General features: G+C 41.5%; 1 protein-coding gene across 1 annotated transcript in view; it reads left to right on the forward strand.

Annotated features, from left to right (window-relative positions):
- Nucleotides 1–16,262, forward strand: part of mdga1 (MAM domain containing glycosylphosphatidylinositol anchor 1) — a 95,860-nt gene extending 79,598 nt beyond the window's left edge. Inside the window, exons 15-17 of the mRNA XM_029498574.1 lie at nucleotides 1,847–1,977; nucleotides 12,472–12,589; nucleotides 16,174–16,262. Of these exons, the coding sequence (XP_029354434.1) occupies nucleotides 1,847–1,977; nucleotides 12,472–12,589; nucleotides 16,174–16,262 (338 nt within the window). The remainder of the gene's footprint in view (nucleotides 1–1,846; nucleotides 1,978–12,471; nucleotides 12,590–16,173) is intronic.
- The last annotated feature ends 8,469 nt before the right edge of the window (nucleotides 16,263–24,731 follow it).

Here is a 24,731-nt window from a genome sequence, read left to right on the forward strand (position 1 = left end):
TGTGTATCTCCGCTGTCCTCCCCACTCATGATTCTGCAGACATGTAGCCCTGATAGAGCTGTGCCTTCTCTTACGCCTCCCTGACACTCTTACCAACACACACTTTACCTCAGTCCAATCAATAGGCTGCTTATCAGAGTCCTCTTCTCTCCGTTTGGGTGTGTGTGCGTGTGTGTGTGTGTGTGTAATAGGGAGGTTGCAACAGAGAGAGGAGGAGAGTAAGAGAACGGGTGGTGACTCGGTGCCTGAAAAGTCTTAAGCCTGACCACCAGGAGAACTCCACAGAGAAGTCTAAAGGAAAACGGCCCGACTTCTCGCTTGATTTATGTTGTTCGTAAAAGTTTCTGCAGCACTGCACAATGTTAATTCTTTAAATGATTGTCCTGTTCAGAGGAAAATGGATAATAAAGCAGGGTATGAATTAGGCTGTGGCTTACCCAAAAATGTTTCCAGAAAAAAATACAGAGCAGGCAATTTACAAACTCCAGGCTTCGCCAAGGCAGTTCACAAACCACCAGGCGGCTCCTCAGACGGGACAGAGCGAGAAGTTAATTACATCCGGGCTGCTAGTAAGATTATCTCCATCAAAAATACACACGCATGGAACAAAATGATGACTATTTGTCCTAATGTGCAAGTGTACATTTACATGCAAACTCGCATTATGTGCGCACACACAGACACACACATGAAGTAAACTTACAGTATAGAGATCCCATTACCTCCTGCCTGCGTATTTGTTTTAGCGACTGGTGGTTGGTTAATGTTCCAATTAAGAGCTGGCTGGGGATCATTAAGAAGATGAATGATTCTCTTACACCTTCGAGATCTCAGAGAGACGGAGGGCATTTGGATCACTTCTCTGTGGCCCAAAGAGTGTCATTCTCTAGCTTGTTTTTCAGTGTGTCGGTTAACTGATTATTATTTCCACAGTTGCAGACGTTTTAGAATTCAAACTAATAAGTGTACCCCGTGGATTAAATGAAAAATCAGTGAATTATCATATGGACATATCAGTGCTCATCCAGGGGGCATCCCACACTTAATCACACTTAATGTTTACGCAAATGCTGCCCATATATACAGTACTATGCATTATTTTCTATTCCCTCGATAAATGAGTAAACCCTCCGTACAGTACAGCTCATTTTTATTTTTACCTCAAGAAATAAAGTTGATTTAAAGTACTCAAACAGTATATGCTAACGCCTCCATCCTGTCTCCCAGAGTTAGATCCCCTGGACTTTCCAGAGCCAGTCCTCTCTACATCATATTCAATATTGCCATCCAAACAACAGCCAGATATTTGTTAATGTTAGGAGACTTAATGCCAATGACTTTCAGAGCAGAGCGTGCTACTTGTGAATGACTTACGGAGTTGTTTCTTTGGGAAGAAGGTCGTGGGTACGATCAGTTACTTTCTGTCTCTCTTGTGACTTTAAGCAATTAATTCTCATCTTTTGTAAATACAGTGGAGCTATCATTAGCTGGTCACATTGTTTGTTTTGCTAATTTTGTCTCGTGCTTGGAATCTTGGGTGATTAGTCGCAAATGTTTTGTTCAATATGTTTTCATGTATGTGTGTGTGTGTGTGTGAATAAATAAATAGTTTCTTCGGTGTATTTATTTAGTCCTTCAGTATTTGCTCCTTTTTGACTGCTGGTGGAGATAATTATCTGTGGGTTATTATGTTTAAAATATTTTACCTTTCCCCCCCAGTCACGATAAGCTCTGCTCCCAGCTTGCCATAGCTACTAGAGAGTTTCTAATAAAGTGTGTATGTGTGTGTGTGTTGTCAATGTGTGTGTGCACCTGTGGGAATGCATGTATGCACACTCTTTCACAGGCACTCTCAATGTGCTCCTGAGGGTGAGAAGCATTGCCTCTGTGGATTCGGTGATATGGACCAAATCTGGACATCAAGGCCCAGACTGGAAGAAAGCATTCTTCGACATCAACCCCAGCGGACCCTTCCAGGTAAGCGCTTGGTGATTACTTTTCTTACGAAAACTGACGAAAGAGCTTTACAGAAGTAGCAGCAGTGAATAATGTGTGCAGTTTGTGTACAGTCCTTGCCATGTTCGGAAAAACAAATGAACAGCATAGCTTGTGTTTCTTCAAGAGAGTAACCCCCCCCCCCCACACACACACACACACACACCAGCTGTGCAGCCTTCCTCCATAAACAGCTGAGGTGTGTTGCATGCAGTGGGAAGGTGTGAGTTGGTGTCAAGAGTAGAGTGTTTGGCCGGATGTTGAAAGAACTCAACCTCAGAATCGCCTCCAGTTCCAGCTTGAGCTTCTTGAGCGTTAATTTCAAACGCATACTGACACCATTGTCAGGTCTGCTTTCATGTGCAAGAAGATATATATATAGTCACCATATTCCCTTTTTTCCTGTCATTGCTTAGATTATTTCTCCTCTGCAGCCATTTCCTCTCTACTTTGTCTTTCACCAAGAGGAAGGCCTCTACTGCAGCCTAGATAGAACGGGAATGGGGAGCGTTTTATACTCTGGTGGTTCGCACCAATCGAGGGAATTCCACAAAGAATTGGGATTGAAGCTCTGCGTGGAAACTAATTAATTTTTCAGAGGGAATTCACCGCAGTGGCCTTTAAAGCTCAGAAGAAACACAGAACATCACTGAGTCTAGCTGTGAGCTCCCAGAATTAGCGCCACCTCGCATACGTATACAAAGATGTTTTTACTGAGCAACAGTTCGGCAGCGGGGGGCGCTATGTTGGCAAGCATCTGCCCCGTTAGTGCTCATGGACGCAAGGACCTGGGCCACTGCAATGAACTGCCGTCACAGAATGCCAGCAGTGGAAGTCTTTGCCCCCCTGGGAATCGATATATTCTCATATTATTTATCAAACCACACAGATTTGCTCAAAAAGTTGTACTAATGAAGGAAATGAAAATATGATATATATAAATAAACCCCAAGCTTTTATATGAGAGACTGGGCGCATTTTACATTTATTAAATACATGATGGTGCAGCATTTTTAGCTCAGATTTTTCAGATTTTTATTTTTAGTCTTTTGATAAAAATGCCATTTAGTTTTAGTCGTCTGAGATGCTTTCATTTTTGTCTAGTTTTAGTCGGATGAAATACCTGAATGATTTTAGTCAGACAGAATTTAGTCGGCTAAAATCAAAACAGTTTAGTTTGAATGCAATGCATTATTTTACCTGTTCAAAATACAACCAGGTTTTGGTATCGATGGCTGCAAACAGTTTTGCAGATAAGAGCTGTTGTTGACTTCACTCAAGTGTTTGAAGTCCCTCAGTGCTTACAGGATATTGTTTTTTTTTTTTTTTTTTTAAATCATCCTAAATATCCAAAACTATGACCAGTGTCAAATTAAGCTTGAGGGGTTCTGGTAGTTCGAGCTCTGCAATCATTTTCCATTTCTTACACCAGATGTTTATGGTTTAAGTTTACTCTGCATGTTCATTCAATAGTGGCTACAATAGTCTGGGAGACATGACAGTCCTGTTGTGTGTCTGTGTTTGAGTGCTGTCTGTTGACACGTCATTGAGATCCCATTGGCCCTTCAGCAGCTGCAGGCAGCTCTTCCCTGCTGGGATGTGGCCGGGTAAACTAGATGACTCAGTCCTTCTTTTAAAACTAGGCATGATGATTTCTCCTTTCTCCCTCACTCCATGTCTGTTTGTTTGTTTGTGTGTGTGTATGTGTGTGTGTGTGTGTGTGTGTGTGTGTGTGTGTGTGTGTGTCTGTCTGCCTCAGTGAGTTTACAACCAGACAGAAAGAGAGGGCAAAAAAAGGTGCTGGTTTCCTTTTGCGTGTACCAAACTCCTGTGTGTGTTTCTAGACATCTTTGTCCCCCCCCTTCTCTCGGGCCCAGTGCTGGGACGAGCAGGCCAGTTGGGTCAGTTCTTGCGCTGGTCCAGTTCGCTCCCTCCTCTCGGTGCCTTTAAAGTCAGCGGACTTTAACACTCTTCAACCCTCCAACTGTTCATATATTGGCCTCCACGCTCTCACCTCTCCATCTATCTGTCTGCGTTATCTCCACACACAAACAAAATCACATGCTTAAACACTGTGTTAGATAGAAACACGTGCACATAAAGACAAACTCTTTTTCTTTTTTTTTAAATACATGCACTCACATACTAGCCTCCTATCCCCTGCAGCAATTAGCTATGACAGGTCAATTAACCGGGTTATTTATGAGCAGGGGATGCCTACTAGTTGTGTTGTAATGATTCCAGATACTCTGTTCGTGCATTGGGGAAATTGAATCCATGATGAATGTGGGCTGAAGACCTTGGCTGCGAGCTGCACTTGCTCTTCATTAAGTATTCCTCTGCAACATCATGTTTCTTTTAGCATTAAAGGGAGAATTAAGTCTGAAACTGTGGGCATACTGCACTGCCCAAAATTAAAGGAACACTTAAAACACACACCAGATCTTGATAAATGAATTAACCAAGAAAAGTCTTAACTGATATCTATGCTGTATCATTGTTGGGAACAAAATGACTTGACATTTGTCAATGGAAGCCGAAATGATCAACTCATTGAGGGCTAGATTCACAATCTCTGATACTGCAGCTCACTGATGTAACGGCCGAACTCCTGCAGTCTCTCTCCACGCACACACAGAAACTGTGTTTCAACAGCAGATGTGGATGTGGCTACCTGTGCAGGTGCTACCTCATGCTAGCATTATGAATAGGGGGTCTTGCAAAAGACAAAACTAGAGAAAGATTAGTCATGAAGGAGAAGTAGAGAGCTATTACCTGTAACTGCCACATGGAAAAGCATTCCCTTTTCGGGGGAGGTCTTGCTTTTTTTTTTTTTTTTTTCTTTAGCTCCTCCATACACAACTAAATTGATATCATCTCTTCGCCAGTCGCACTTCGTTAATTCAGCAGAGCTTGTTGCAGACAAAGCATACAGGTTCCTGTTATCCTCATATCAGGGGGCCTCTTTTTGTCATTGAGGTCATTTAAGCTATGATTGTCGTTCTTTTCAGATTATTGAATCACACTTTAACATGTTTGCTGTAAAAAGAGAGAACTGACTATATGTAAAGTTGCAGCCTACGCACATCTCTGCCAGCAATCTTTTCTAACACTTTGTCCCTGGTAGCCAGCCTACTCATAATTAGCGGGGTGTGTGCCAGTAAATATTAATTAGTGTACGTGTTCATATGAATCCTTCAAGTGAGTAAAATTAGAATATCTGAATATCTGAAGGGATTAAAATCAGGACACCTAACGTGATTTAATCAGGTAGAATTCATCCTGTTAAAATAGCAATTAACATCAAGCACACAGCCCAAAGCCTTTTGCTTTATTTATGCATGTGTCAGTGAGTTTTTTGGGGGAATGGTGGGATGGGAAATGGATGGCTGTGACACAAGTCAGGGTCAGCTTCAGTGCACGCATAAAAGGCCACACTGAAGATGGAAAACACCACACACAACAACAGTATGCTTGCTGTGACAGTAGAGGTGCAGTAGCCGTAGTGGAGAGCCTTTACGTTTATACACCGCGTCTAAGTCACTGTTAAATCAGCCAGCTTAATTGGTCCAGACACTGCAACCGGATGGTAATTAAAAAGAACTAAACATTCAAATTTAAGACAGCAATCTGAACCCTGTTTGTGTTTGTGGGCAAAACAGGGGCCATTTAGAGACAACAGGGGTGTGTAAACAACAGAGAATGAGACCTCAGTGTGGATTTGTGTCATGAAAAAAACCAAACGTTTGAATTTATTTTGGATTCTTTCTTATCCGCAAAGGGTCAAAATTATAAAAACAAATATGTGCCGCCAATTCCAAGACCAAAAGTAATATGAAATCCATGGCCGTTATGAGTGAATGTGAACAGCAGTATCACTAATTTTCTATTCACATTCCAGACCACAGACCTGTGCAGTCGTTCTTATGTCTGCATGTGTATAGTGTTGTTTGTTCCCAATCCTGTTAATTGGGCTTTTTACCGTATGCCAGTTCTTCACATTTGTTTATGTGTGTCTGATGATCATATATGACCTGGAAATTAGTCCCCAAATCATTAATGTCAGCCATGTTGTCATCAGTTTTGTCGCTGAGTTGAGACATAAAAAACCAGTCAAAAGAAAAATACCACACCTTTGACTGGGTGTCACTTCTGGCTGATTGGACAGCCTGTCCTGTAATAATAGAACAAAGTTGGGGGTTTAGGCAAACATCACTTTTTATAATCATCAGTTCAAATCATTTCTGTTTTGTGTATTTTATGTATCTTTAAGTTCTTCGCTTTGCTGTGTTCAGCACAGACAGTCATACACGCTCACTTACCCGCCACACAAACCACTATGTAACGAATAAGATTGTTAAATAATGTAAAGAGCACACAGCCTTGATCCACGCACCAGCCAGAGGAGGTGAGCTGATAAACATACTTTGTTACTCTCTCGCTGCCCTTCCTTCACATTTCCTCACTTCTTACTACTTTCTGTTATGTATCACGCTCCCTCGGGGCCTGATGAAATGAAATATGAAGTGTGAACACTATTCCTCTTTCTGCCCCATACCTGTCTGTCTCTCGAGTTTTCTCTCTCGGCCCATCTTTCTGGCTTTCATTCAGCTATCCGCCTTTCCTCGCACCGAGCTTTGTTGCTCTTGTTGCTTCAGCTGCTCCGTATTTCCCAGATTCTCCTCTGCTTCTCATTTTCTCCTGATCTCCTTCCGTCTCTGGGGAGGGCCGGTTTCCTAACAATCAGTTTTATTGATTGAGCTTGCTGTTGTTTACAATTACCTGACACAATTTCTGTTGTTGTGTTCTTCTCGTTCGCTGTTTTTATTTTTATTTTTTTATTTGTGCGAATGAGTTGGAACTTGAAACGAATGGTTCTGTTATTTTTATTTTGCCAACTGAACACAAATACTCAAACGATCAAGGTCAGGAAAAAGATTTCTACAAGGTTTTTAGTTCATTGTCTATGTTGCATTCCTTGCTTGGTCCAGAGGGACAGATGGTCACATGATAGGAGCGTGATGAATCGAGGATGAAGCTGTTGTGACTTGCGAGGACATAGTCAGGAAGCGAACAAGGGTGTTTGCATCAGCGCTCCCTAAAGTTTTGGTTTCTGATCTTCCACACTGCAGCTCCGGAGCTTTTACACTGAAAGATACCGGTGTAAATTTAGCCTCAGTCTGTCGGTAGGTATATTGTATATACAGGAAGGATGGAGAGCTTTGTTAAAGAACTTCTGGGATTTTGTTTGGTGTTCATGCTGCAAAGACTCTCCGCCTGCGGCATGAAACAGTGTCCATCAGCCAAAGCTCTGTTTGATTTGAACAATTCATCCCATGGATTCTCAGAGTAGAGTCATACAGTTGTGATGCACAGTTTACCAGCAGTCACAAACGAAATGGATTTGTCACAATTCATCATTTATATGTCTTTAAGACAAAAGAAAGGCATGAAACATTGGTGTCACGTTCAACCTGCATTTGAGCTCATTCATATGAGACTGACTCACTGATCATCTTCGGTCACAGGGTCTTCCCTCTGCAGCTGCAGCGTGATATGCATCTAAATAATACATTACATAGAATTACAGCACAAAAACAAAAAAGTTCTCATACAGACATGTTTTTTTTTTTCATTTTTTGTATTTCTACACTGTTCTCCCAGCATAAAAGCCCCGGGGGAAGCACGTCCTCAATGAGAAATTCTACATCAGGCCTTGTCCCCAGCTCACCACCACTGTGTATGCTAGGCTAGCATTTGAAGGAGCGATGGTGGTTAGCGGCGTAAGAGGGAACTTTCATTACTGTGTCAGACCCCAACTCGGGAGTTTTTGTGGAGTTCGTTGTGCACAAAAATTGGTGAAATGCAATGCAGACTATCCGTTGGCTGAAGCCTCCATCCACACATGTTGAACTCCTGGCTGTCAGAATCTGTTTTTCATAATACCGGTTTATTGGAGTTGCATGTGTGAAATAGACAGTTTGGGCTTTGATTGCTTATTTTGCACATTGTGTTATATATCATATAGAAACGCTGTCGTCTAGTATTAGACCAGTTAGTGGAGAAGGTTTTTAAGTTGAATGCATCTGTGGTTTAATTTTTGCATTTCATAGTTCATATAATTAGAAATTCGTAGTGCCAGCCCCCCAAGCTAACATTACCCTAATTAACAGTTTGGACAGACTGAATAGTTCTGCCTTTGACTACTTAATGTGAAACTGGGTGTTCTGTTAAGCTGAAGTTTTACTTTCAAATTCTCTATATTCGCTACATGTTTTCAAGTTTGGAGGTCAGGTTCGTGGTGAGTGAAAGTAATTTCCTACTTCAACGACCTGTGTAGCAAAAGTTGCTAATGGACTGACCTGGTTTAAGGTCCAGGTAATGTTGTGTAGAGCAGTGGCTGCATGTTTTGGCTGTTGCTTTCTTGTTTGATGTCGATTTGCGTTTGAATGGAACGAACTTCACAGTCTCCATTATTATCTACTGTCTCAGATTTCCCTTTTGAACAATATTTGTGTGATTTTTCCAATTTAGCTGAATTCCTGGTGCGATCTGTTTTTGAATGAAATGTTATTTAGTTCCACAGACTGTGGGAGTGACTGCTTTGGCACTTGTTTTATTTCTGCCTCATGTGGAAGGCATGTCGGCTGAGAACACAAACTTTGTAGTCCTGTGCACAGCTCGCTGACTGCGTACACTGAAAGTCTTTGAGCTACTGCCACTCGTCTCGGCATTTCCCCTTTCTTTGTGCTCCGTCCAACAAAAGTAACGATGTCTTTGAGAACAGCTATCCTTCCTGTCTCTCCAAAACAAGGGCTGTAGCCCAGCAAGTGTCTTGCATTAATACAAGGCTGGTATTGTAAACAGCAGTAGAGCCAACGATAAGGAAGCATTAGAATTTAAATAGTTTATTGCCTGCTAGCTGTGATTACTAATGTCTGTCTTGGAAATTCATGAAATGTGAGCTGTTGTGCTCTTGATTTGGGTTTATTGGATCTTCAGGAAAAACTATAAATGTTAGTTTGTTTTTTGCCACTCACATTCATAAAAGTGTCTCCACCACAGCGTTGTCAATCAGTATTTGTAGTCATTTCTCCTGTTGTTAGAAACGGCCATCTGTCCTCCTTCACTTGTTAGCCTCTAACATTTCTGTGTTAAATGTAAAATAATCACAGCGATTATTGGCCTTGATGCTAGTTGTTCACCGAGACCATGAAATCAATGGACTGTGGGGGGGGGGGGGGGGGGGGGGGGGGCATGTAGTACATGTAGTGGATTATTTGTGTCCCTTCTTGCTCCTCTGTGGATTACCCAGAGGCCATCTGTGTTCCTCGTAGTGTTAGATACCTGGGGGGCTTGTAGGAAACCAGGCCAACCCACATTTGTGTTCCTCACACTGCAGTAAGTCCCTTCTGCACTGGCATTTCAAAGCTCTCTCTCTCTCTCTCGCTCTCTCTCTCTCTCCCTGTCTGTCTCTCTCTCTCTCTCTCTCTGTCTGTCTGTCTGTCTGTCTCTCCCTCTCTCTCCCGTGACGGTGTCCCCTCTGCTATGTGGACAGCACATCATTTGGAACATTAAAAGGTTACAAGCCTGACAAACCGACGCTCCAACCTGACACTTCACTTTGATCCTATACACACAGACACACACAGACACACACATACAAGCTGTTTATTTCACTTCCTCACACACACACCCCCCCTCCATGACAAGAACAGGGAATCCAGAGACTTTTACATGTCTTATAAAAAAAAAAAGGTGTGGGGGGGACTTTCATACTCCAAAACATTATGATGTTTTTTTTTTTTTTTTTTAGGCATTTTGTAAATGTCAAAGATAATTTTTCACATCTGATATATTAGGAGCCTTTAATGGCCCATGAATATATTTTACATCCCTTAATCTTGTGACTCCGACATTTACAGAGCTGTGCATGCTGTCACAAGAATTTCAGAAAAGCCTTTGCTGATAACCTACCGTTGAATGCTCAGATTGATAATCACGCATATAATCATAAAAATCTAATTTAAAACCTCCTGAATTCGTTCAGAAAAACAAAACTATCAACACTGAAAATAATGTTTTGGAACTGTATTCCAAGCAGCCCTGCGACTCCCTTGGTTGTGTAACTCTAGAGCTGTACTCGTGTACACACTTTAACACAGTGCCCAGCAGTGGTGTTTAAGTGTGAGGCACTGCTGGCTCAGACGAGTCACACTTCAACTCCAGCCGTCAGCATCAAGCATTAAATGACGAGGCACACGCCTGCTCCTTGAGCTCGCTCCAAAAATATAAACACATGAAATCATTCTTTTGCCATCCGCTGTTGCATCGCAGGATATTGCATTGCTTTGCGCCACGCCATCTGTTTGATAATCTTGGAGGATGCCATCATTTTGTGGCATGTCGTAAAGGATGTGGCTGTTTGTGGAGTTCTTCTGCGTAATGTGTCAGGGCGAGTGTTTCTCTGGGTTTCCCTCTCCCAATTATTTTTCTCATCATCTCTAATTATACAACAATCTGGTGTCTCACGCTCGCAGGCGCACAGGGGCAAAGTGTGCAAAGCTCCAGTGTCACTGCAGGTGTGTTTGCTCTTGGCGATAGTGATCATATTCTGTCCTGGTGCTGGTTCTATTAGACACACAAACTTGCACAGAGAAAAGAGAAAAAGACGTAAATAAGAAAATTGCAAACCTCGGGCACGCAGTGCGCAAACACCATTGTAGCACTTATAATTTAGATGAGAGTGGCCTTTGGTCACATTAGCCTCTTCCCTCTATTACTCCTGAATTTTCCTCACACTTTTTCTATGCCTCAAAAAGAAATCCAGTAACCCTCTGGAAATTAAAAACAAAAACATCTAGCCTGTGCTTCCACTCTTCTCGTCCTCCATGCTGCTTCAAGGTTCTCTTAATTATTTTATTTATTCACTCAAAGAGGAGCTCTCCTTCTGGGACTGAATTACACAGCACGAGACGACGAGGTGGTACTGCTTTTATAGTTCCCCTCCCTTTTCTAAATGTGACTGAAATGAAAAGGAGAGTGAGACACGAGTAATAGATGCGTGTACACATGTGTACACAAGTTTGTGTGTTTCTCGCACACGGGTCAGTGCAGGGATCAGGTAGCTCGGACTGAGCGAGTTAAGGTAAGAGGTGTTCGCAGCTAAATCTTGACCAGAGGCACAGTAGCTTGGCCAAACTCGGCGAGGGAGATTTTACAGAATAATCATTTTCCACTAAATTTCTTTATTCACCTTGAGCTTGGCTTTCTGTGATTGCACTGCTGACGGGGGAAACGGAGAAATTACCTCACACGCGCGCTCACGCTGCTCCGTTTCTATGGCAATGAATAGGTTATTGGTATATGCCCCATGAATTTCTGTTTGATACTTCAAACTGACATAGCTGTTAGGGGGCTAACAGCACAACACTCACAGATTAAAACACAGGTAATGGAAAGCCTCAGCGGTGAGAGATGGTTATTGTGGGTTATGCCTCACTATTATACGTAGACCATATAGAGGGTCAGGGCAAGCTATTCTGTGGGTTAATTGAATCCACCTTGGCTCTGGTTTGACATATTTGCACACAAATTTGTTGGCAACCCCGCTCTGCCTGTGTCTTGAGCTAAATAGTCTGCGCTCTCTCTGTTAATATTCTACCAGAGCACGTGGCTGTTAACAGATTGAGTTTGTAAAATGGAGCCGGTCGTGCATATTTACCGCTCGATGTATGCACCTGCTCTCTCTCTTGTAAGCCTGTACGTACAGAGAAGTGTTTCACAGGTAGACCTCAGACTCTTTTTCCCATCACCTGCTCCTCCCTGTACTCTGAAATAAACCAAGAGCTGACCTCCTCGTACAAATGATAGTTAGCTAGGATGAAGTACTATGTGTTCATGCTTAGAAACTAACCTTTTGCACTGATTTGCGCATGCAGGAGACTCCTCTGGCCCAAACCTAACGGATAAAATAAAGCGTGGTTACCGTCAGATTAAAAATCCTTCAGACCTGTTCACACAGGACGCACTCGGGCTGGCATATCTGAAATTAAACATCATAAAGCGCCTGCATTTTTATAGCCCAGAACAGTGATGAGAGTTTCATTGTTATTGCTGAGCAACAATTTTTTGTTGTTGTTGTTGTTGTTTGTTTGTTTGTTTACTTTCTCCCTCCTGATATTCGACACAGAATATACTTGCTTTTTGATTAGCTGGGTGCTATGGGCTTTTGTTGCCTTGCTACACCACAGTAATTAGACTGTCAGTCAAAACCAGATGGCTGGTGGCTAAAATAGAGATGTCGTCTGGAAAGTTTCCAGATGAGTGTCTTTTTTTTTCTTAGCTTTCTTTTCATTTTGGGGATGGCTCTCTTCACCGCAGGCTTGCAGAGCGGTAATGTTTCATTGTAATGTAAGATATTGTCAGATGTACTCACCCAGTATCTACATATGTCTTTGTGTCTTCCCTAAACAGATTGTGTTTGAAGGAATTCGAGGCCCGAGTTTCGAGGGGGACATTGCCATTGATGACGTCTCCATCACCGTAGGGAAATGCAAACAGGAGAACACTGTAGCCAGCGCAGGTAAGACAGGTAAGATAGAGTTCTTTGTGAGTGGAAAGTGGGAAAAAAAAATAAAATAAAAAGAGCAGCACAAGGAATAATTTTTTCATAAACTGTTCCCACCAAATTTGTCTGTGCAGACGTGGTAAAGAGAATTAAATGAAGGAAGGCAATAATATCCTCAAAGGTCTAAATCTGCCGATACCTTTGTTGGTTTCAGCCAAAACAGGGAGGTATGAAAGTGAGATGAAATGAACTGATTTCAGAAGAATTGAACTGAAGGGCAGTAGAGAGGGGAATTAGAGCAGACAGGATTTCAAAGGAACAAGACGAAAAGATCCGAATGTCTTCTTCAGAGTTTGGGAAGTGTGGAAATATGGTGCTAAGAGAAAATGTCAGTGTGGAGGCTATGCAGTACGGAACTGGACACCAGGGGTATGGAGGCGAACTGGAAGGCTCATCATCGTTTGCCGCCCCTTCTGAAGTCTCTGTGCTTTTATTTATTTCGCATTTTCCTTTTTCTCTTCATTCTCTAACTTTCCAAGCTACAACACAGCTGCCTCCTCCTCACTCACTGACATTATTTCATCTTACCCTCTGTTCTCGATTAGCAACCTACCCTTTGTCATCAGTGCCCCTCTTCTTGCTGCTCTTCATCCTTAAAAGCTTGTTATTTACCCTTTAGAGAGGAGAGAGATGACAGTGATGAAGTGTTTCGTGATGGAGGAAAAGATTGTGAATCAAGCAGAATACACAGGGTAGAAATATCTGCAGACAGAAAGATAGAGAAACACAGTTGGATCCTACAGGGACGGTTGTTTTCACTCCATAAACTGATCCTGATCTGACCGCGATTTCCTCACAACTTCACACAGCTAACACCAATTTGCCGGACGATTCGAGGCAGACTATCAGCCCATGAATCGTGTACCAGATTATCGGTTTGCTACTTTGAAATACTCTTAGCATGGCTATGTTAGTGTTTTTAGCGTGTCACAAATAGCCTGAGAAGCGGAGAGGAGGGAGGGGGCAGGAAGGGGTCAGACAGAGGGTGAATGTGTGTGTAGGTGGCTGTATGGGAGAGAAATGGGCCCAAAAGCTGAAAGAAAAAAGAGAATATGTGACTAAAACCTCCCTCAGACTAAGAGCTGCCATCTAACAGCCACCACACACACACACACACACAAATTGTCACCATTGACCATTCACCATTAGTAGACATTTGATTATATGTTCCTGATCTTATTTTAAAGTAGCCACCATTTGAAAGTATGTAATTTTTAACATAATTTGTCTGCTGCTTTCAAGTATGAGTTTGAGTTTCAGTTGGTTTTATTTTTATGGTCAAACACTGAAAACACCAATGTTGTCCCCAAATGCAGCATATGAAAATATATATTCTTGGACACTCTCCTCTCCCAAAAGTTGATTCTAACAGTGAGACAACCTCCGATTGGAGCAACAGTTCACTGATATGCCCTCAAAAGAGCACGCTGCTTTTGCCTCCGTGTGCGTTTGCTTGAATGTGTGCAACCTCACACGTGTATGCATGTAAAGATGCTGGCGGACTGAGTGCATAATAGATGAAGGTGTAGACTGGAAGAAGGAAAGCTCCCGAGCTCTCTGAGCGTGCGTGTCGTTGCATTTGTGTCCTGCAGGTTCTGTGCAGGCAGAGACGTACAGTGCAGACAGATGGGTAATTATCAGGGAGGCAACTAAAGAGTCCTTGCCACTGTAAGAAACACAGATGCATCTGTCCACCGCGGAGTTTACGAGATAAAATGAGGACGCAAAAGGGACTAAACTCAACACATGTTTGTTTTGTATAATGGATTCAGAAATAATTTGACTTCCAGGAACACGCAGACTAAGTTATAGCATGCCTGCTGTTATATTTAATAGAAGATGCACAGGATTTATGAGCAAGTCATTTAATGCCAGGTTCACCTGAGCCTGAGCCAAAGTTCTTGGATGAGACGGTCTTTACACAAGATGTTTACCACCATTTCATAAAGAGTGATTCAGGATGGTTCTCCGCCAGAGTGCAGTTCACCGGTGAGACCCAGTGCTCCCTACGTTTCTGATGAATGTGGAAGGACATTGTGTGATATATATATATATAGAATAGCTCTCCGTGCAGACTTGCATACTTCAGGTTAACTGGGGGGGACTGTTATCTACAAATGAAAGATGATTGCCTTGACATGTTTGGTGCAACTCCACCTGCATAAATCACAGAGCTGTACCTGGCGCAGTTGAATGTGTTTGCAGGAGAAGAGGAGAGGTTGCTGGAAGCCCAGATCTGGCTGTTTCACTCTTAACTTCACTTGGATTCATTTAGTTTGGATAGAAATTTTTTAATGTTTGACTCCTCTGTGACCGTGGAAAAGTGAAATTGTTTTTAGCTTACAAACTAACTGATGCTGACCGTTAATTTATGGAAGTGGATTGAAATGACTGTGCAACAATATACAATCCCATCACACACACACACACACACACACACACACACACACATAAAATGTAATGCATATGTCCATTGCAATCCGTTTTCTTTCTAGACTCCATTTTAATGGACAACAGCATGTTGGAAGAGTTAAAGTGGAACAGGGTAGGCCAAGGAAAGACGAGAAAGCACGGGATAAACAGAGAAATAAAACCCCATATTCCACTCCAATCTGTTGCTGGCAAACTTTAGGAATGTGTGTGTGCATGTGTGTGTTTGTGTGGGAGTGTGTGTGTGCATTTATGGATCAAAGCTTTATTATAAATATTGATTTTCTCCATGGAGGATGGACCCTTGGTATGAAATCATATTGATCTTTTTAATACAATGCCTGCTTTTTATTTATGAAACTCTATCTCTGAGTGGCTTGCATGTGTAATGTGTGGCCTCAGTTGTGCAATGCTGTGTATAAGATGTGTTGTATGTGCATGAAAGAGGAGAATCCTGACATAAAAAAAAAAAAAAACTTTTATAAAATCTATGATGCTGAAGAGGTTCTGAGAAACCAAATGGCCACATTAACAATGTGGGTGCTGTATTTTCTAACCGTGCAAAAACCGCCTGCACAAACCATCCAGAAAAACACCCGGGGTATCTTCCTGTACTCATTAAAATATTAATGAGTAAAATATTAAAAATATTAAGTGTGTCGTGCTGATGCCTGGGATATCTTGGTGAATCTGTCTTCTTAGCACCGTCCCTCTGCCTGACTTTGGTAGTATGGTGTAATGTCGTGTTCAACATTTATATAAGCTGCTTCCTGTCAATACTCCACATGTATACGAGTATGTATATGTCGAGAGAGAAGTTCACACATTTTACTTTTTAAAATCTTTTAATACATTTCATATGTGTTTGTTATATGTATATATATACAAGTATTTCAAAATGAAATGTAAGACATTTTTGTGCTGGTAAATTAAAATCCCACTTTGCACATGAGTAAAGGTCATCGACTATGAGCTACATTCACAGGGATTTGGGACTTAGGGAGTTGTGTTTTGATTCCTAATGTCATCATGAGCAAAATATTTCATAAATAGCAGAACCCGGGCACAATTTTCACATATAAACTGAATTGTCTCTGTTTTCTTTTCGGTTTCCGTAGTTCTGACTGATGGATCGCACTCACCCCCTCTGGTGGCCAGCTGGCTGACCTTTGGCCTTTCCTGCTTCCTGTCACTACTCTACAGATGATGAGCACTTTCCACCACACGTCTGCGCTGACAGACGCTGCCCTTCCTCGTGCTCTTCTACTTCTCTCGCCACCTTCCCTTTTGTTTCCTCCGATTACCTATCTGCCCTCTTCACTTATTATCTTTCTATCCTTCGTGCATCCATTTGATCCATCTTGCTTAGATAGATGATGACACAAGTCGTTGTCTAGTTGCTTATTTGTTTGAACGTTTGCCAACCTGGCACTCAGTATGGCCAACTGACATTTAAGGTCAAGATAGCTTGTGATCTTCAGCGGTTGAAATTTACATTCCTTTGGTCTGATTAAACTCACGTTATCCATGTTAGCGAGTCACTTTGTCACCTTTTCCCCTCCTTCATCGACCCCCTTCTTCCATACCTGCACCCTCTCATGTATCTCCACTCCCTTGAACTGCAATCCTCGATGGCCCCTCCACCAGATTCCTAAGACACACCAAAGTGTCAGACACTCTACCAAAGATGACAAAAGAACTGAGGGAATAAAACGAAGGAACAGGGATTACAGAAAGAAAGTAAAAGAACGAAAGTGAGGAAAATCCTTTTTTTTTTTTTTTTTAGTACAGAAACCGCCTCCCTTCACTCCCAACTTTGGGAGCGTGGGAACTCCTGAATGACAAAAAGACAGATGGGGGGAAAGATTCTGATGAATGAATGAATAAACAAATGAACGCTGAGGAAAGGACTGACCGGAAACGGAGGGAAAAGGCGCCGTGCTCCTGGTAGCTTGCCACAAGAGACCAACCTCAGTGCGGATTATACGTGTACATTTATCAACATATATATTAATTATAACAAAGTTTAAACTAAAACACAACTAGAACAGCGGAGGACTTTACAAAGTGGAATTAAAGAAGCACAACGTTTATACAACCTCTGCTGTTCCTTTGGGTTTTATTCTACTTATGTGATGTTGCAATTTGTCAGACCTACTCAATGTTTTTGATATTTAGCTTTTTTTCTTTTGGGGTTTTGTTTATGAAGTTACAAGAGTCAAAGGCAATGGGTAATAAAGTATATTAGTATTTATGAGAGGAAGGGAAGATGATTTGTGGTCCACAGCCTGAATTATGCACATGAAGGGAAACGAGAGGACCCAAACCTCTCGGAGAGAATCCTCAATTTTTCTTTACACAAACAGAACGGTATTGAACAACACACTCAGTTCGACTGACAGCCGACATCACAGTCTGACTCTCAGCGCACCCTTTCCCTCAATTACACGTCTCATCTGCCAGTGACGAAGAAGGAAAGCTACAGCTCATACATGGAATATTCATACTTCTGTTCGCTCTTCATACGTTTTCCTGCCCCTCGACCTCGAGACTCAGATCTCTGGAGTTATCAACCGCAGCAAAATAGCTGGACATGTTGTCTCAAAGGAGGAAACAATGGTGCGGTATGGGTGGAAAATATCCTAGAGTTCAGTTGATCATATGATCAGAGCACCTCATTTTGCACAGGTTATTGAATGTCATGTATGAATATCCCAGAGGGGAAGAAGTCAGGCTGTCAATATCAGGCCGGATCTCATATCAGATTCTCTGTCATTGGTTTAATGTTAAATGTCTGCTGTGTAAACAATTCTCATAATCACATAGATATGATTGTTAAAGTTAAGCGATGCTCATATCTACAGCTGTGTTAGGATAGTTAATTGCATTTAGGATAGCCATTCAGTCTACAGAAAAAACTAAAACATTACACTTCTCTCATTATTTAGCGGTTCTGATTTATAATTACCATTGTATTTACTATTTATGCAGTCCACAAAATCTCCAGTGTAGCCATTGGAGTCATTTGGTGGCTGGTGTGTCTACGTTTTGCTGCATTGTTATTCAGCCTTTGTCAACAAAACAAGACATTCACCAGTCTCTCTTCTCCAGATATGCTTTGGTATGCTGATCATTGTAATGCATTTTACACGTGAATCAGTTTTCCAACACTTTGTCTGTGTCGTTTCCTTCAGTTCATCAATGCTTTGTTTATTTGCCTTTTTTTTTTTTTTTTTTGTGATAGGTACAGATTATATTAATAGTAGTTCATCCATCACTAGTTCATATAATTACGTGAATGATATGCCTGTTTGACTCACCCTGTCTGGTGTGGGAGGTAATTTCCAGCATACCAATGGTCTCTGTTTGTGTCGAACATCAAACTTTATCATTGCCAGATTTTCCACAAAGTTGTGAAAGACATGCTGGCAAATTGTGTAACCACAGACAGTAATGTATTATAAAAAGGAAAGAACCCCACCTGCTCTAAGGAAACTGTGTGCTGGTCTGATGACCGCACCTGATGTCAGGGTGACACGCTTTCCTGTAAATGTATCATCCTCCTTCTGCTCTGGTATACAGTACTCTAACGCTGAACTTAACACATTTTGGACTTTTTTATCGTCTCTTCAAAACACACCATTGCAAAAACGTGTTTGCTTTTAGTCATTCATAGCCATGTCCGCAATTCCAGTTGCTTATATTGCAAAAGGAATTGACTGTGTGGCGCATATACGATGTTAAGTTGTACAGGATCATAACATTATACTGCATTAAAGCAGCAGGCTGTAGGTCAGGATGTTACCCATACTGAGGTGTTTGGAAACATCAAAGCATCGCTGCGCATGGCGTTCCATCGAACAAGCTGTCAAATCACGCCTCATGTTTCAGTAACTGATGTAACGCAGACAAAACCATCATTGTCATTGCAGTTGGACATGTGACAGCTGCGAATGAAAAGAGGAAATATCAAGGAAATCTAATGGTTGTGTTGTCTACAACATTTGCTCTGATTTCAAAACTGGTACACACACACACTGTGGTTATGTTGTGGCTTGTTATGACAATGTATAAGTCAAGTTTGAAATGGTTGCCGCATTATTCCTCCCACCTGAGAGTAGAATGTTGCGTTGCACAGACATGTGCAAATACAGTTAATCCAAATCATCTCTCATCTTTTCTACTATTATAACAACCATGTTGACTGAAGGCAGCAAGCTTAAAGTCCGAGACATTTGGCAATAGCAGCGTAGCAGTGTAGAGTACCTGGAAGTGTACGATAAACGAATCGAAAGAAAAACACTTCCAAGTTGGCAGACTGCAACTTTGATGACTTTAATCTTTAAGCGGTGTTTCCCCTATAGATAACCATCCACATTGAAAGCTTTGTTTTCACCAGAATGTTAATCAGGCAACTTTTATTTAAAAAGATAAACTTCAATTTTAATGATGGTAAATTGCTAAATAAATCATTTTAAAAGCGGCCATGTCGCGTCAAGGGCAGACCCAAAGTGGGGCTCGCATACATATTCCATGGTAAAGAAATATCTGCTGAATGCAGTGATGTTTATTATTTTGGTAGGAAAAAGAACTTTAATTTGTTTAAACATAACATCTTCATGAAATTAAAATACAAAAACAGCACCTTTCATGTCATAGAAACAAAAAAAGTCAGTCCATTCTCTGATGGAAAACTATCATGTGCTGATCATCATAAACTGTAGTGAAGCACAGTCAGGATGTGTAGCACAAGCGTCAGACAAGATCATTTTCCAGAAACGTGACAGATTTCATTTCAAGAGCCAAAACATAGTGAATTTGAAGCTTCCAGATAAGCCTCTACAGTTATGTAGAATCGACCCCAATAGCTGTACAGGTATTTGGTCTTTAACCAGCAAACATAATGGCCTTATTAGCTGAGTTTTAGAAAGTGAACCACATCGCCTGTACAACTACAGATTTAACTGGATCGACTTTATCTCCAGTTTGAACTGATTTTAATAAGAATCAAACCAAAGACGAGACAATGAAGTAAATGTTTACCATATAAATTAGTCGAAACGACCTGAGCCGTCCGATTTTTGTCTCATCGTGACCCAGTAGATTTATTTACTGTCTGAGAAGCCAGCCTCTTCCAAAATGTTTCATTTGAACGCTAAATTGATATTTATCTGTGAAACTGGCTCAGCGAAGTCTTTTCCAAAAGTAGAGAGATCTTCACTGGCTGTTTTCACTTCTTCTTTATGTGTTTACTGAGCCCCTGTAGAGCTGCACATGTACACACACACACACACACACACACACGCACACACGCAAATAGAGGCCACCATGTAGGTAAATAACAACAGCAATGACAAAGTGACTGTTAATCTTCCACCTACTGTGCAATGTTTGTCTTGTGTTGATGAGACTTGGCCTGCAAGAGACTGTTTGCACTCACTCAGCCTCTGTCCCCCTGCTGAACTGTAAAAGCTGCCAATACACTCAGCAACTGTGTGGCAATAGATCAAGTATTTGTCTCAGCAACAGTAAATAAAGTGAGGTACATATTTAGAAGTAACTTTTTTTTTTTTTTTTTTTTTGTGGTACAATCGAAAAACAAAACAAAAATGTCGGTCACACTCCCAGGCAATGCTACCCTGTAATGTTCCGGCCATCCTTTTCCATAGAACGCTGTGATCCTCACCCTGGTTTCCCTAAAGAAGGTTCAAAACTGTGTTTATTTGGTTCAGAAAACGTGATTGACTGTGCTCTCTCTCTCTCTCTCCAAACTGCCTGCCCGATCTGCGCACTCTGCACTGTATTCTGTGGCAACTAAAGTTTCACCGAGCGGCATCCAAGTGATAAGAATCTTATAAATGACTTTTAGATCTCACCTGACTGTTGTAACTCACTGTGACAAGCATTGTCTTTGCATTCAGTAAGCTTTGGGGGGGAAAAAAAAAAAAGTCCATCAGTCACAGCGGCACCTGCTGACTGTCAGGTTTTCCAGCATAACGACAGTTGATGTATTGATCCACTTTGGAACAAAAGATGTGAAATGCACCTTTAATGATAGGAAAGGAGAGAAGGGGAGCAGCCACTGCTGGGTGTTGTATATCTCTGTCATGTACTGAAGTATTTTAGAGGAAAATATATTTGAAATATGACTCTGAAAGGTATAAATAAACATTAATGAAACAAAAAAACGTGCGGCTATCGTTTGTTTCTGCAGCACGCAGCTATTGCTAGTACCCGCTTAGCTTGAATCAGCGTAAAGACTGGAGACTGGGGGGAGCTCTTAGCACGGGACTGTCCAAACATAACAAAAATCCACCTGCCTGCACCTCTACAGGAGTTATATTTCATGCATTTTTTTTTTTTTTTTTTTAACAAAACCATATTTAGTTTTTCAGGATGTTATGTGTCTACTGTGCCGACCTCTATGGGATGTAGAGCTCTAAAGTCTGCTGGTTTCAAGACAAGACTTTTTTTTTTTTTTTTTTGTTAACACTTCCTTTTTTGTATGGATTAAACAAACTGGATATAGTGGTTCGTGTTGTCGGCCCACATTGAGAAGGTTGTGGGTTTGGTTCCTGGGCCTGGGGCCTTTCTGTGCAGAGTGTTCATGTTCTCCCTGTCTGTGGGTTTTTCCTCCTAACCCTCTAACCCCAACCTAAAGACATCATGTTCACGTTAACTGCTGACTCTAAACTGTCCGCAGGTCTGAGTCTGAGTGTGAGTGGTTGTTGGTCTCTGTCTGTCTCTGTGTGTTGTTCATGTGATGAACTGGTGACCCCGCCCCTCACCCAGAGTGCACTGGGATTGGCTCCAGCAACCCCCCGTGAACTGGAAACGAAATAAGCGGTTGAAGATGAATGAATAAACAAACAGGGTGACACATTAATCAGGCAAAAAAAAAAAAAAAAAAAAAAAAATGTGCATTTATGTTTTGCCTTCAGGTATTTGTTTAGCTCTGATTTTCATACTACAAAACTAATCATTCATCTTGAGTCATATTTACAGAGATTAAGTAAACCTGGCCCCTGACTAAGTGTTTTTAGTCAGGTCCCCTGAGAAGCTGCCTGGTGTAACGTCTTTGTGTTTTGTTATTTTACAGAAAATACATCACAATGCAGGGGGGCTAATTACAGTTGCCTGAGGATAATAATTACTTCACACACCTTTATCGCTCGTCGTGTGACTAATAGACCAGCATGCATGCACTGTTTAGTAAATACGCTTAAAAACGTGAATAGTAGGGTACATGCATAAAAATGAAAGTGTAAGTGTGGTTGTGTTCCCTGAGAGGCAAGTAATTCTGTGTTTGTCTGTCCCATGATAATGTTTGACTTTTGGATCAAGAATTTCTTTAACACTTGTCATGTTGTGTCTTTTGTCTAGTGTGCAGGCTTTATGTGAACGTAATAGATAACACACCCGGTAGACACAACACAAACCGCCATTATTGAGAATTCCCTGGAATTGATATATTGCTAAACAAATTTTGGCACTTGCTCATTAATGGCTCTGCCAGGGCTGCTGGCTCATGCGTACCTAATTTGTGAGATGCGTGTAAACGTGTGATGAACTCCCACAAATGGCTTTTCCACATATTTCAGCACCTCCGCCTAGGATGTCACCACAAAGTCATCCTTTCACAACAAACGCAGTAATCACAACTCATTTTCACTCCAAGGGCGTGTGACTATATTCTCGATTGCATTGGCATTATCGCAGTGTCTAAATGTGTTTTGTAATTTGCTTTTTGGTTCTCTCCTTATGTGTGTTATTCCTTTCTGACTGAAGTTGTCTCCCAATTCTGTTCTCCGGCAACAAAAATAGACACAAGGCCAAAAGTATACTAAAGTATAAAGAACCTGTCGGGGTCTGACCTTCCTGTGACAGCCTGTTCCTTTTTAGTTAGCTTTTTCAGTTTGTAGAGCTAGAGGAAGTGATAGGTGTCACATTGTTGAAGTTCTCAGCTATTTTTGCTCAAGTTGTTTGCAGCACATTTTGACCTTTGCCCTCCGGTGAGAGAGCTTCATCCTCTCCGTAGAACCTTCAAATTCCATCTCAGACAAGACTCTCCTACCCTCCGTCTCCCTCTCTTCACCTCACACACAGCAAACCCTCCCTCACTTTTCACATTCAAGTATATTTTCTTTTTGCTTCCTCGTCATACCGTGTTTTTCCTCATTAGACACATTTAATGTGCATAACATGTGGCAGCTTCCACAAGCAGCACAGCATCAAATGTGAGATCCAGCTTTCTTCCTCGTCTCTTCCTCTCTCTAATTTAACCAAGGCAGAGATATGCAGATAGACGTCTAATTAAGTGCTTTATACTCTGAGCTGCATCTTAGTGGAGTGCTGGGTGTCTGCTGAACGCTTCAGAGTGGCTCTGTTCTCCTTCATTTGTTGTCTGTGACACTGGGGACGTGGGATTTCTTACTGAGCTTGTGACCCCGGTCCCCTTGTGCTTCTATGAAGATGGTAGAGGGGCTTTGTTGCCACGCTTGGGTTCATTATTGATAGGACCGATCTCCCCTCCAGAGAAATACCTGTGACGTGGAAATACTTTATTAATTCTTTATTAATTATTAATGTACATTTGGTCACATCCAAGTTCAGCCTTTACTCTAAGCAAATTCTTAACCAATCATATAGACGGACAAGCGAGCCGTGACTCTTTTTCTGTAAATGCCCTTAAAAGGCACACAGTGTGTTTGCATTAAGGTGACAATGCCCTCTACAGTGCATAAGAGGGACAAGGAAGTGACATGATCATAGGCAGAGAAACTCTGCGTGTTCAGGCCGTGTAGATGGCTCAGAGGGTTTTAGAGGGTGACACCTTTTCCTTGCATTATGGTAAAAATTAAATCTAAGCCACGATCTTTCCCTAAACCTAATCATGATGTCCTTTAGCATCCCTGTGACGTCAATCATCTATTTGGCAACATTTTGCCCTTAATCCTGCAAAGCACAGACAGAAAATGTGGACTTGTCACAAAAAAAACTTCAAGACTTTACCACAATTTGCTGCTGTGTTGTATTTTTTTGTCCCCTTGCGCTTAAGAATTATATGAAACATACTTAATGAAATGGTGCATCTTGTCAAGACCCTTCAATCCCAGGAGGACTCTGCCGACAAAAAGCAAACTAAAACTAATTGAACAAAATTCAAAAAGAAACTTCTTTCCCGCATGTATTAGAGCATCTCATGTTTATTCCTTTCCGCTCCCTTTCAGTAGAAAATGTACAACTAATATTAAGGTTTCTTGGATTACATGAAAATACCCGAATGGCTTGTGCATCATTTCCTACGAACCTAGATTGGACTTAATTTATGATCAAATAAAGCTTTGCGGCAGGTTGTCAAGGTGTGCACGCAAAGCATGTATCAGATCTCCTTTTTTTTTTTCACTCTCTTCTCTTTACTTACATAATTTCTTGTCTCCAGAAAAAGTCGGTGCGTCTCATGGATGAGAGCGTTGTCTTAAACACACACCTCAACATGTGCATCACTCTCAACGGAGTGACAAACTTACTGAGGAAAAAAAAAAAAAAAAAAACGCTCTGTGAAGCTTGAAGAGTGAATTCCATTTGTTTGATATTCAGCCACCAGAGATCCTATGAGTTTTATTCTCCGCACTTTGAGCATAAAGGGGGGGAAAAAAAAAACAAACCTACATCC

Source organism: Echeneis naucrates, chromosome 3, assembly GCF_900963305.1.
Source record: "Echeneis naucrates chromosome 3, fEcheNa1.1, whole genome shotgun sequence".
Classification (NCBI taxonomy): Eukaryota; Metazoa; Chordata; class Actinopteri; order Carangiformes; family Echeneidae; genus Echeneis; species Echeneis naucrates.